General features: G+C 35.6%; 1 protein-coding gene across 2 annotated transcripts in view; it reads right to left on the bottom strand.

Annotated features, from left to right (window-relative positions):
• Nucleotides 1-13,399, bottom strand: part of SEMA3D (semaphorin 3D) — a 218,927-nt gene that overhangs the window by 31,968 nt on the left and 173,560 nt on the right. For both annotated transcript variants that reach the window (XM_070470032.1, XM_070470028.1), the window contains 3 exons: nucleotides 13,146-13,260; nucleotides 11,870-11,939; nucleotides 9,116-9,260 (listed from right to left, as the gene is read on the bottom strand). In XM_070470032.1, the coding sequence (XP_070326133.1) occupies nucleotides 9,116-9,260; nucleotides 11,870-11,939; nucleotides 13,146-13,260 (330 nt within the window). The remainder of the gene's footprint in view (nucleotides 1-9,115; nucleotides 9,261-11,869; nucleotides 11,940-13,145; nucleotides 13,261-13,399) is intronic.

Raw genomic sequence — 13,399 nt, forward strand, 5'->3', positions numbered from 1 at the left:
AAAGTATCCTGCTTATTAAAGCTCAAAAGAAATGTCTAAATTCTATCCGTTTATCTGTAGTTTCTAAAGTTTCCAAAATGAACTCTATTTTTTACAAAGGTACATGGAATTTGAGTTGAAAGAAAGTGATCTATAAACACCATTATTTTCAACTTCCTTTAATTAATGTAAAATTTCAGTTTTAAATTAAAACCATGATTGTTAAAAAATAAAATGGAACAAATCAACATGTCATAAAATTACTTGTAAAAGAGCTTTAATAATTTGACGTTATAATCATTTAGCTTTTCATAACTGGTGTGAAAATTTACTTGAACAATTCAACAATTCAGCAGCTCTTTCCCTAAAGGATCTGTGGAGAAACCCTCAGGGAGATTGATTTTTCACTTGTCTAACATCTCTTCATGTGGGCCTCTTGGAATCCACTAATTCAATAGCTAGTATACACTGCCCCCTGGTGGTAAAAGTAAAAAATTTACACTGCTACAAATTAAATGAATTCGATGTGCCTCTATCCAAAAATATGAAAAGGGAATTACTTCATATTTGACTTTTTTTCCATCAAATATCTCCCCTCCCACAAACTAAATCTACTTTATTTATTATAGTTTAGTAATTTATCTCAGAATAATGCTGTTATCACATTTGAATTCTTAATTGGCTAATACATTTTTGGGGGGAATGAAAAAATTTAGCTATATGATGAAAGCATCGAAAAGAAAATGAGCAATATTAAGGAAAGTTTATAAGAAAGTCCTGCTTTGTCCCTATTTTAGCTCTTCAACAACTTGGAATCATAATCTGCACTTAACTGAGTTGTTTATACCCAGCACTAATTAGAATCTTGTCAAGGCTGAAATTGTACTTTTCAGTCAAAGCATTCACCATGGTTATTCTATGGAACTAAACATACTAAAGTTAGTTACAATAAATGATGCTGACCTTAAATTTACAGCAATAAAATTGTAATAGCTCACCAAATTATAAGAAATATCAAAGAAGTTGTAATTAAAATAAAATCTGTTAATGATTTCCATAAGTAACTTAAGAATATATTTATCTGTCATAAAAATCTTGCATGTGAAAAGAAACTGATCTTTTCTTGATCAGTTTTATTGTCTTGTCCCAGATCTACACCAAAGAGGTTAGAAATGTCCTAGAATGTTAGCCATTTGGTACTTACTGAGCATATTCTTAGCTGGTTGTTGGTCTGAACCTGTATCTGTATCTTTAGTCATTGTTTCTAGCACTTTGCTCTTAGCCAAGTGAAATCTGTCAACTAGATAATGGAAGAAACCCTGTATTAAGCAGATTAAGCTGTAACTCAAAGTGGATATGGAGTTCAAATGATACAAAGCTCTTGCCCAATTACAGGCTGCATGTTTGAGTCAAAGGCCATTCATAGAGGGCTTATAGCTTAAAATTCCCATGGTGCTATTCGGTGGGTCTATCATTAAAATCAAAGCAAGTGCAAGATTTATGCCTGCATTAGATCTTTGAAACAGCTAAGTTAAGAAAATCAGCTCTTTTGACTGTGTAGCTACAATCACACAGTAGCCAATATTTCAAAAGCTATATCATACCATTCAAGCCAGATTTTACATCATATTTTCAAATTATAAGAAATTTTAATGTGAGAAAGTATAGGTGAATGAAGCTATGACCATTTATCAAAAAACAAGTATAAATTTTCCTCCTTGCTCACCTTATGACAAAAAGGTTTAAGTATATTAAAATCTAAGAAAAAATAAAAAGAAGGGAAATCTGGTTTCTATTGCCTATTATAAAATGATCTTTGAAAATATAGTTTTTTTCATATGGCAGCTTTTCCTCATGGCATGCAGCCAGTGTTTGGACAAGATCTTTATCCTCTAGGTTGCTGTGTGTGATCTCTGGTCTGCGTCTCCACTCTGCTTTCACAAATGAAAGTGATTTGGTAGAGATACTCCCTGAGGTTTAAGACAGTACAGTTTGAACCAAATATTGTTATTTTAGTATGTTAAAAACAAGGGGAATTTTCCCCTTTGATATCATATACCTGCATCACACAGAGATCTAAAAATAACTTGAGATGCCAAGCATCTTATGCAGGTAAATAGAAACTAGGGAAGAATTCCATAAAGGAGAAAGAGAATGTGTGGGGAAATGCTCCATCTAAATAACCAACTTCAATTATCTTCCTTCCACAAGTCCTAGAAGATTTTCTGTTTGCAACCATACATCCCAGGTATTCACAATCTAGTTAAATTTTCTCTGTACATATGTACTTTAAGTTCTACCTGTTGACTCAGTCCATCTGGATATACTGTACAGGGCAATCTATTTCTGCCCCAGCCTTCTAACATTTGCCTGACTTCCATCACTTTAGCTCCTGTGATTGTAAGAAATAAATCAAGGAACTTATCTGTGTCTCCACCTACTGTTTAGAAAAACTCTAAGTTTAAAATTTGAAGGGTGAAACAGAGGAGAGAGCTAGTCCCAAAACTCTCAAATGTCTGTATCTTGCTGGAAACAATACCAGCACAAGTGCAGAAGAGAAATGAACCTGGTAGGCAGCTCTGAGATGAAAGGGTAAATCCAGCATCAGTGCACCCTGGTTCCACGCCTATCTATCTTCTCTGGAAGGCTGCCACCCGGACTGGGTGTGATCATGTTATGCTTGGCACATCTGCATGTTTGTAGAGGGCCTTCAATAGTGCAGTGGGAAGCAATGGATAAGAGGAGAAAAATGGATTTTATCCAATGAGAGAACCTGGCCCCTTGGTGGGCCCCAGACAGCTGTTACAAGTTTTCTCCCCCTGCTGCTTAGAGCTTTTCTCTACAGGTTGCAATTTCCTTTTAAACAAACCAGAGGGATGACCCCGTGCAAGGGAAGACATGGCATGGGGAACAACTGAACCGGGCTTTCATTTTTTGCAAAAAAAACGGGAAAAACAAGCTAAATGTGTAAAGCAGTCTGATTTTTATTTATAAAGTAAAACATGCAAATTTAATAGGTGCCATCCTAGCCCCTTTATTCCTCTGAGAGTTAGTTTATAACATATATGGGCAACAAAGATGCTATATTCAATTTAAGAGTTAGAAGAGCTGGAGGTAAAGACAGGTAAATCCCTCATTTTTGAAGGTTGTCTTTTAGAGAGAATTCTATACCAGAAAAATGAAAACATGATTGAACACAGTCAATAGTCTGGGATTTGGAGAATCTTATTTTAAAAGCGAATGCTAGTCCTTTGGAAAGGAAAGCTGAAAGCCAGTTGAATAGATTGACTTGTTAGAATCAGCTAGAACTGACTTGGTAGAATCTGACCCTGTCAGAGAAACATGTCCTATATACAGTTAAAGGAAAAAGAGAGAGATGTTTTGTCATATGCTCGCCTCAGTGTATCAGAATAAGGAACCAGGAGTCAGGAGGCCCAGGTTCTAGCTCTGCCTCCGCTTCTCCCTTCCAGAATCAAAAACCTAGAAGGATTAGAATTAAAGATATTCTTGGTAACTTAGAAGTGGTAGCTCAGTCGGTAAAGAATCTGTCTGCAGTGCAGGAGACCTGGGTTCAATCCCTGGGTTGGGAAGATCCCCTGGAGAAGGAAATGGCAACCCACTCTAGTATCCTTGCCTGGAAAATCTCATGAACAGAGGAGCCTGGTGGGCTGCAGTCCATGGGGTCGCAAAGAGTCGGGCACAACTGAGCAACTAACAACACTTAATAAAATAACAGTTTGTTATCCAGTAAGTGGAAAACCATACTGTGGACAAATATTAGGGAAAAAATGAAACTGTGAATTTAACATGATAGAGGCATCTATGAGGTAGTGACACACAAAATTAATTTCCCCAAAGATTTCCACATACTTTAAATTAATTAGGAACTCTTAAAGGAAATGGCAACCAAGCTTTAGACATTTATCAGATGCATAAATGAAAAGACAGGGCAACACCGTGAGGGGATTCTTCCATTACTTTTTTCATCTCGTTTGGTAAGATTCAAAGTCTATGGTTTTCCTGGTAGCTCAAGTGGTAAAGAATTGGCCTGCAATGGAGGAGACACGGGAAACACAGAAGATTCAATTTTGATCCCTGGGTAGGGAAGATCCCCAGGAGAAGGAAATGGCAACCCACTGCAGTATTCTTGCTGGGAAATCCAATGGATAGAGGAGCCTGGCGGGCTACAGTCCAAAGGGTCACAGAGTCGGACATGGACATGACTGAGCAACTGAGCACACGTGTACTCCAAGTCTAACACAGAAAGGAAGTTTAGAATACTTTTTGGAAGCATTTCTCTTTTTGTACCCTTATCTTTGAATCAATCTTAAAACCTTTTTTTCTCTGAAGATAATCAGAAAATCCTTACTTAATGAGGCCAGTCTACATTACAACTCAGATCTAATTTAGGAGATTCACGAAGACATCTAATTTAGGAAATTCGTGAAGATATACAATTCTAAGAATCATCAGCTCTATAAAAACAATGTTTTGCAGAAATATGTCATTGCTCAGGCCAAATATTTTAGGTAGATCAGGAAGAGAAAATAGGGTGAGTTTTGGAACTCATGAATTCCATGTTTTATTTCAAGCCCCTGCTGTTGAGGACATGGACCAATGTAAAAGTTGGAATTTCTCAGCAAGCATTCTAATAATAAGTGAAGCACCAATGCATATATCCTGTCTGCTCTAAAAACTGAATTATTGTCATTATGTATTACTATCCTATGATATGATAACAACATCTCCTTGAAACAAGGAATTCAGATATTTTCAGGGTCACCATTTGTATCAACTCTTTCTAATATTTATACACAAAGGAAGAATGGGTTTTGCTGATGTGTAAGCTATTCATGGGAATTTTACTGTATTTCTCAGTCACCAAAATACACATAATAAAAATAAGTTATGAAATTAAAAGGCAATATGGATAATTACATCTTATTGCTCCCTACCAAAAAATGAAGCCTTAGTTGGGAAATTCACATGTAAGTTTGATCTTTAAAATTAAAGCTGAAACATTTAACAATAAAAATGGTAACTATTTGGGAGAAAATGTAATTTGAAAATGAATTGTTATTTTTACAAAATTAGAGGCTTAGAAATTGTTTAAAAACTATGGGAGAATGGTTCAAAAGTAGTGAAACATACAGTCCTTAAATGTTTTAAGTTCAAAAATTGTACATTTTAGTTATTGTGAATAATGCTGCAAATGAACATGGTAGTGCTAATTTCTCTTTAAGATTCCAATTTTAATTCTTTTAGATAAATATCCAGAAGTGAGGTTGCCGGATCGTGTGTTAGTTTTACTTTTTAATTTTTTGACAACCCTTCAGATCTTATGTGAAAACAACCTAATGTTCATTAACTGATGAATGGATTTTTTAAAGTGGTACATATATAGGGCAGAATATTATTCAGTGTTAAAGGGAAGGAAACCCTACAACTTGTAGATAAACCTGGAGAACATTACACTAAGTGAAATTAGTCAGTCATGAAGGACAAAAATTGCTTAATTCCACATATATATAAATATATAAAACATGTTCATGCATGCTAACTCGCTTCAGTTGTGTCCAACTCTTTGCAAGCCTATGGACTGTAGCCTACCAGGCTCCTCTGTCCATGGGATTCTCCAGGCAAGAATACTGGAGTGGTTGTCACGCTCTCCTCCAGGGGATCTTTCTGACCCAGGGGTTGAACCCACATCTCCTGCGGCTCCTGCCTCGCAGGTAGATTATTTACCACTGAGCCCCTGGGGAAGCCCCATACATATCACATAGTCAGAAGTATAGAAGCACAGAATAGAACAGTGGTTGCCAGGGGTTTGGGGAAGCGAAGAATGGTAAGTCACCAATTAGTGGGTATACAATTTCAGTTACACAGGGTAAATTCTAGAGAGCTGCTCTACGACATTACAGCCTGTAGATAATAATACAGTATTGTACACTTAAAATCTGGTAAGAAGTGTTCTGACCACAGTAAATTGTTTTCAAAAAGTCCTTTCTTCTCAACCTTTTTGATAAGAGACTGTTTTAAAAACTGAAGCTCACATTGAAACAAACAGGTATTAACAGTTAACATTTATGCATAAATCATTGGGGCTTCCCAGGTTGTGCTGGTGCAGGAGACATTAGAGATGCAAGTTCTACCCCAGGGTTTGAAAGATCCCCTGGAGCAGGAAATCGCACTCCGCTTCAGTACTCCTGCCTGGGAAATTCCACGGACAGAGGAGTTTGGCAGGTTACAGTCCATGGGACCACAAAGAGTCAGACACAGCTGAGCAACCGAACACACACACACACACACACACACAAGAAAACACATAAAAACTTATCAACACAGAATAAAACTACAGAGTAACATTTTAATAATAAAAGTAAAAAACAAAATCTCCTGCTATTACAAATTTTTCCCAGATTCTGCTATTTTTTGGCCTGATCTCAATCTGATTTCTATATCTGACCTATTATCACTCACTGTTTGGTGGATTCTTTCATACTGTATTTCACTTTGAACTTATTACCAAGACGCAGCAGTTCAATAATGGTTGAAAAGGCCCATTTGTTCAGAGATTTTGTTTGGACACCAGAGGGCAGAAGAATCACTTGAAGTGAAGGAATTCCATTAGCGAATTTTGTGCATTCTTGAGTTGCCAGGCTCATTAACATTGTAGAGCAGTGATATCACCGTAAGGCTAGGAGTTTAGGTTTGACTTTTTATCACAGGAAGTACAAAAGTCTGTTAAACTAAAAAAAAAAGAAAAAATAAGTAGCTATGGCACACAGGAAGTCCCATGTGTATTTACTGGAGTGATAATGTTAACAGAAGGTGCTGTTGAGAGAACAGCTTAGAATCGTAATAGCAACATGGTTGAGAAAATATAAGTTGCAAAAGTAGTTTTAAAAATAATCTACTTAAAATTTTTAACTTAAGTGAAAAGGCCACTTTTCTGACATTTCATAGAAAGCAAATTATTCAGCCCATGCTTTTGATTAAAGTAAGCTGTGTTCCCTGAATTATAATAAAAGAAATGACAAGTGAAATAAGGCTTCAACACTTCATTATTTTTGTAGGGAACAGGTTGATCCCTGGAGAAACAATGTAATGTTCTGTTTGACTGTTTGATTTTATCACTTTGAAGGCAGAATGGCATGGAGGTTAATGACATTTGATTTAGAATTATGTGAATCTAAATTTAATCATGGTCTCACTTCACAAACTATGAGACCATGAGCATATGTCATAAGATTTTCTCAACTAGAGGAAATTTAGTTTAACTATCCTCCTCAAAGTAAATAAATAAAACCTTCAAACTTCATGGACTGTAGCCCATCAGGCTCCTCTGTCCATGGGATTTCTCAAACAAGAATACTGGACTGGGTAGCCATTCCCTCCTCCAGGGGATCTTCCCCACCCAGGGACCGGTCCCAGATCTCCTGCATTGCAGGTGGATTCTTTACCATCTGATCCACAAAGGAAGCCCTATACATATAGGGCTTTATATATATATGTGTGTGTGTGTGTGGTCACTCAGTCGTGCCTGACTCTTTGTGTCCCCATGTCTCCTGCACTGGCACGTGGATTCTTTACCACTGGGCCACCTGGGAAGCCCTATAACTATACATATATGTAACACGTGTATCCATTAAAAGATCTCCCATGCAAGAGGAAAACAGATATAATTTAACATAACAAGTTTTTAATATAGCATCAAAGTACAAGGACTAAGAGCTTGGAGTCTGCCGACAGGCTTATCTGAATTTAAAACTCAGCTGCACCACTCACCAACTTTGTGACCTCGGGCAAGTTTGCACCTACCTGTGTCTGATATAGCTTGTCTGTAAAATGACATTAATAACAACAGAACTTGCTTCACAGAGTCATCATAAAGATGGCATTAAGACTTGTAAAGCCTTTAGAAGAGTACCTGCACACCCTAAGAGTGCCTACACCCTATGTTACTGTCTAAAAAAAAATAACAGAACAAGCAAGTACAGCTATGATGTTCAAAGAAAATTAAAACGTGAACACTGAAAACCACAATGCTGCATGCAAAACTTCATTTCCAAAGTTGTGATTACTCTTATCAGTCCAGAAAACATCCGTGAAATAAATTTATGTTGAGGAATTTTGAAATTGAAAATAGTCATGGTAGTAAACTATGTTTCCCCAATTTCATTAGGTTATATAACAGGAAGATGAAAAGAGAACTCAGAAAGCCTGGCTACCAGATGTTTCCTCTTTAGGAACAAACATATGAAAAGATAAAACTCATTAGAATTAGATGGGTTAAATCAGTAACTTTACTGAGATTTTGATGATTATTTTAGTGCTCTTCGTAGAAATAGTTATAATGAATTAATCATTTTTAAAAGGTACTTACTTTCCCTTTCTATTAGATCAATCAACCAGTCCTAAAATAGTAACATAACAAACTGTTTTAATCACATCAACAAAACAAAAGCGTTCCATTTATCATGTACATACAGATTTTAAACTACAGAGGTTTTGGGTTTTTTTTTTAAACAGATGCATAAACTCTAAATCACATTTCTTACTTTTTTTCACCTCTGTTCCAAACATGATTTATGCTGTCTGAATAGATTTTTGGACTCAGTGCTTCCTAGGTATTTTCTACATCTAAAATAAATTCCAAGGTGCAACATAATAAAAATGAATGCAGAATAAGAGAAAATATAAGTTAAATGAACAATTATAAGTAATGTATAGTCTTTTTAAAATAGAAATAGGGACTAGAAGACTCTAGCTACATGCAGAGTTGTATGTGAGAAATAAATACTTATTTGGCATTTCCTTCTAACTTGGAATATTTGTCATTCTAGATATTAAATCATTTTGACAATTCTATAGACAATTTGAGGATAAATACTATATTCCCAGGATAGTCTGCTCCTTACCATACAGCCCATTATTTTCTGTAGTACTTATAATTCTTACTCAAAAGAAAAATGTTAAATTCCAGTAAAGGTCAGACATTTTAACATATTACTGTAAATAATTAGTTATTTTAAAACAACAGTGCATGTTGCTGTGGTGAATAACATAGTTTATTAGAATTAGGAAGAGAACATGGGCCTAAAATAATATTTTGATTATTAAGTTGAATACATACTGTGCCAGGTCGGGGATAAGGAATCCTTCCATCATACTGTACCCAGCGATGGTCTGCACTTTCCTTATGAGCATAGGGACCATTAAAAACTGCTCTGATGTCAGCCATGCTATACACACATACGGCAGAGCCTTTGAAGATGGAGCTGAAAGAAAGCAACAGGATCCAGTCATTTGCTGGTCCATTCTATCTGACAGGTGCTGCAGACAAAATGGGCCTATGTCCTAAAGGAGTTCATAGCCAAATAATCCTGAATAAGGTTTGATAACAGTTACATTACAGGTAATTAGAGTAAACTATAGTATAACTATAGTAATTATAGTAAACTATACACGCAGATGGGTACCCAGTACAAGGGTCTCTAGTAAATTTTCAGGGAGTGGACAGCACCTATATTGATATCTGATGGACAAATAGGAATCACCTAGAAAAACTGAAGGATAGACAGGACTATAAAAGAAACAGTATCATTTACTCACATACTCTTGAATTTTATTTGAAGTTATTATAGCATAATGCCTTCTAAGGAACTAACAAAATTAAGAGTTACATTACCTACTTTTATAAAAAGGAATATTTAGGTATGGAAATATCTTATCTGCTTTCTTAAAAATGAATGTTCATAAATACTGGCTATTAATAATTTCCTCATATAATTTTTATTAACTAAAAACACTGAAATAATCTCTTTAATCCCTTTTTGGATTTCTGAGTTTATGTAATTTATCTGATGCTTAAAATTCATCACAATTACACAGGAAGGGGACACGTCCAATTCAGGAGCAGAAAAGCTCCATGGGAATTCAACACATGTCTCAAACTGATGATGAAAATTGTTAGCACTGGCAGACATTTCATTTTTGTTTTATTTCTAGAAATTAAAAGACATGTCTCTGAATCTGAAACTTACAGTGATTTGTGTTCTTAAAAATAAGATCAACATTTACACTCTAAGAGGCTCAGCTTGGCACTACACAAATGAGCTTAGGATTCTCTAACATAAGTAACTCAATTATTAATAATTCTTGGAATGACATTAATGGGAAGCATTGGGATCTGACAGTAAACAAGCAGCTGGGAGAAAACTAATTGCTACGAAGGGAAATGATGACCCCCATAAAGATCACATGATCTGTCTTTTTCGATACTTTAAAGGAATTATGCTGAATGTTTTGGTGTTATTGCAGATTAATTACATCTTTTCACTGGACCAAGGATGTGACTTGCATCCCGACATTACCTCACTCGTCAGGGCAGCATTAAAAATAAAATAATCAAGTACACCAAGAACAAAGAGCTGACTTGTAACTTCACTCTGGGTGGGCAAAAACTTGGTAGTAGAAAAAGAGAACTCTCTTGGGGCTATATTTCCCTGGCACATATCTATGCCTTGTGTGTGAAACGCACAGTGACTTCAAAGCAAGTTCTGTGAATGAAAGGATGTCAATAAACCAGGGCTCAAATACTTGAATAACTACAGGCACATGCTCTTCCTGCACCTTTTTAGCTAAGATATAAATTATTATAATAGCAGAAAAATGGAGTTCAAAATAGCAGCTTCCGAGCATATCCTCTCTATCCTTGTATTTAAATATGTCCACCCTATATTTTATAATTAAATAGTATTTTGTTTTCTGATATATTCTGAACCAATAGTCCATTTGAGTTTATTCATAAGGCATTGTGAACTAAATGACAGCAAATTCTCAGAAAACATAAGTTGCCCACAAAATATTTTAATAATTTATTCAAGGCAGGCAGGAAGACCACTTGTTCAATGCTAATGCCAACACTGACAATTCCTCCAATACTGCAATCAATATACATTCATAATGATTGATAGCAGCACTATGGAAAAAGTGAAAAGTATTTCAAAGAATGTAATATAGGCAGTAATAAGTAACAAGAATAAAAGTGCATTTGGAATGGAGTCAAATGTGAGTTATTGAGTTAAATAAAGTTATCATTAAATAAGATTGTGAGGTTCAAATATTCTTTGAGAATGCTTCATGGCTGCTAGGAGAACTTTTAAGGAAGTCACAGAGCCTCAATGACAATTATAGGACAGCATTATGCAGAAGGAAGATAAGAATACAAGTGCAGAAGTTAGGAAAACAACTTCAGTTCTTGTCCTAGTAATTACCTACTCTTCTTCAGTCAAACACACATAATACCAACTTACTTTGCTTAAGTTAGTAGAGCAATGATGATGTGGTGATAGTAATAGTCACTCTCCCATCTTTGTAAAGGGGAAGTGCAAATAAGTCCATGTGAAGACATTCTAAAAGTCAAGAGTGTCATCTCCTGATTAGAGCCTAGACAGTATTTTGTTAATGTTACCTCTATGTCTTGCAGTTCGACAAATTTATTATGATTAATATATGCATGTGCCCTTGTATCCAGTAATTTTAGTCTAGCTCACAGAGATATACTCACTCCTACAGGGAATAGCATATGTACAAAGTTAGTCACCAACACATTATGTGCATTAGCAAAGGACTGGAAACAATGGAAATGTCTGTACAGGGGGCTGATTAAATAAATTGTGGTAGTCAGTATAGGGGATGTTCTGCTGGTGTAAAGAGAACAGAGACATTTTATGTACTGATATCTAGGAAACACTATATGAAAAAGTAAAATGAAAAAAATGTATATTTTTTTATATAAAAGAAAGGGGCAAAGAGAACATGTAACTATTTTCTTACATACATAGATCAATTCTCTGGAAACATTACAGCATTTTTTTTAACTTACCTGGTTGTGGTAAAGACTCCATATACTACAGGATTTCTTTCATCTCTTGTGGGGAGTAAGTAAATGTCTTCTATTAATGGGAAAAAATAACGATTCACTATAATTTGTATTTCTCAATATCACATTTGCTTTTTCCTTAATAATGCAATATTTCTGAGACTCTAAATAGTATGCAAAATTAAGATAACAGTGACAGTCATTACCTTATGACAAAATAAATTAAGGGGAAAGGTCCAGTTCTCACTAGCTATCTGGCATTGTGTTAAACATTTAAACTCCGAGGTGTTTACTTCAATCACCTGTAAATGCGATGGTTCACTTGATAAGCTCCATGTCTGTTTCCTATTAGGTGTATGTGACTTCATGGAGAATTGAAAATAAAAATGGGTTATTTTTACCCTCCAGTTGTTAAAACAAGGTGTTTTCTTGTAACTGCACCAGCTTGTTAGTAATTCAATTACCTATTTGGTAACAATAATGAAAACAGCTGGAGTAGTGCATTTCTTGTGCAGTATTACTTGTGTAATTACTTGTTCAACACTGATACTAAAGCAGTGCAAATAATATACCTTAAAATATTATTTAAGAGGTGTGCATGCTTATATACAGCAAAAGAAATCATCCATGAATATTGGACATAGACTTTAATATTGTAAATGCAATACTGACAAAAATTATTTAATGATACAATTTTTACATTGCATGACAAAACCAAAAAAAAAAAAACTTCAAAAGGTAAAAGCTAATGATACTAACTTTATATACAACTGACAAATTCTTTCTAACATCATACTCAGAGGAGTAGAGAGGGGAAATGAAAGAGAAGAATCTAATGCTTCTTGGCATATCCTTTTTACTAGCAAGTCAGAAGGGACAGAGTTCACCAGATCTGCAGGGCATCTCCAGCAGAGGGCATCTATAGAACGAGGAGCCCACATTCTTGCTACCTACAGCTGGTGGCTCCTTCCAGATAAAAGACGGCATGAAGAATGGATGGAATGTGGGATCCCAGAGCTCGTAAGTGTCCATTTCTGACCACAGTTTAGTTTCCATAACTTTGAGGGCGCTTACAAAGAAGGGAATTGCTTCATTACAATGTGCACCCATGTTCTTTTGTGTGTGGGAATTTAGTAAGTACCACTCCAGCAAGCCGTCCTGGGCTTTACAGTCAGGTATTTGGGGCTAAAAGAAAATATATGCTAAATTACTTAATTAGGCAGTAAGACTCCTTTTTTTTTCTTTTTTTTTTTTAAGAGAAAAGAAACATGTGACTTACGAAGCTCATCAAAATGAGTATCTGCCCCATCACTTCCAGGAATTGAGCAAATCAATCTGGCCTTGAGAAAAGTGGTCCATTTGTTTATCAGGCTGCGTTGTCCTCCTACATCATTCTGAAAAAAGAAAAAGAAAAAATAAGATACAGATTTACCAACATGACTTTATCACCAACTAAAACGGGTGGTTACTATCAGTTCAGTTCATTCGTTCAGTCGTGTCCGACTCTTTGCGACCCCCTGAATCGCAGCACGC

This window comes from Odocoileus virginianus, chromosome 1 (assembly GCF_023699985.2).
Source record: "Odocoileus virginianus isolate 20LAN1187 ecotype Illinois chromosome 1, Ovbor_1.2, whole genome shotgun sequence".
Classification (NCBI taxonomy): Eukaryota; Metazoa; Chordata; class Mammalia; order Artiodactyla; family Cervidae; genus Odocoileus; species Odocoileus virginianus.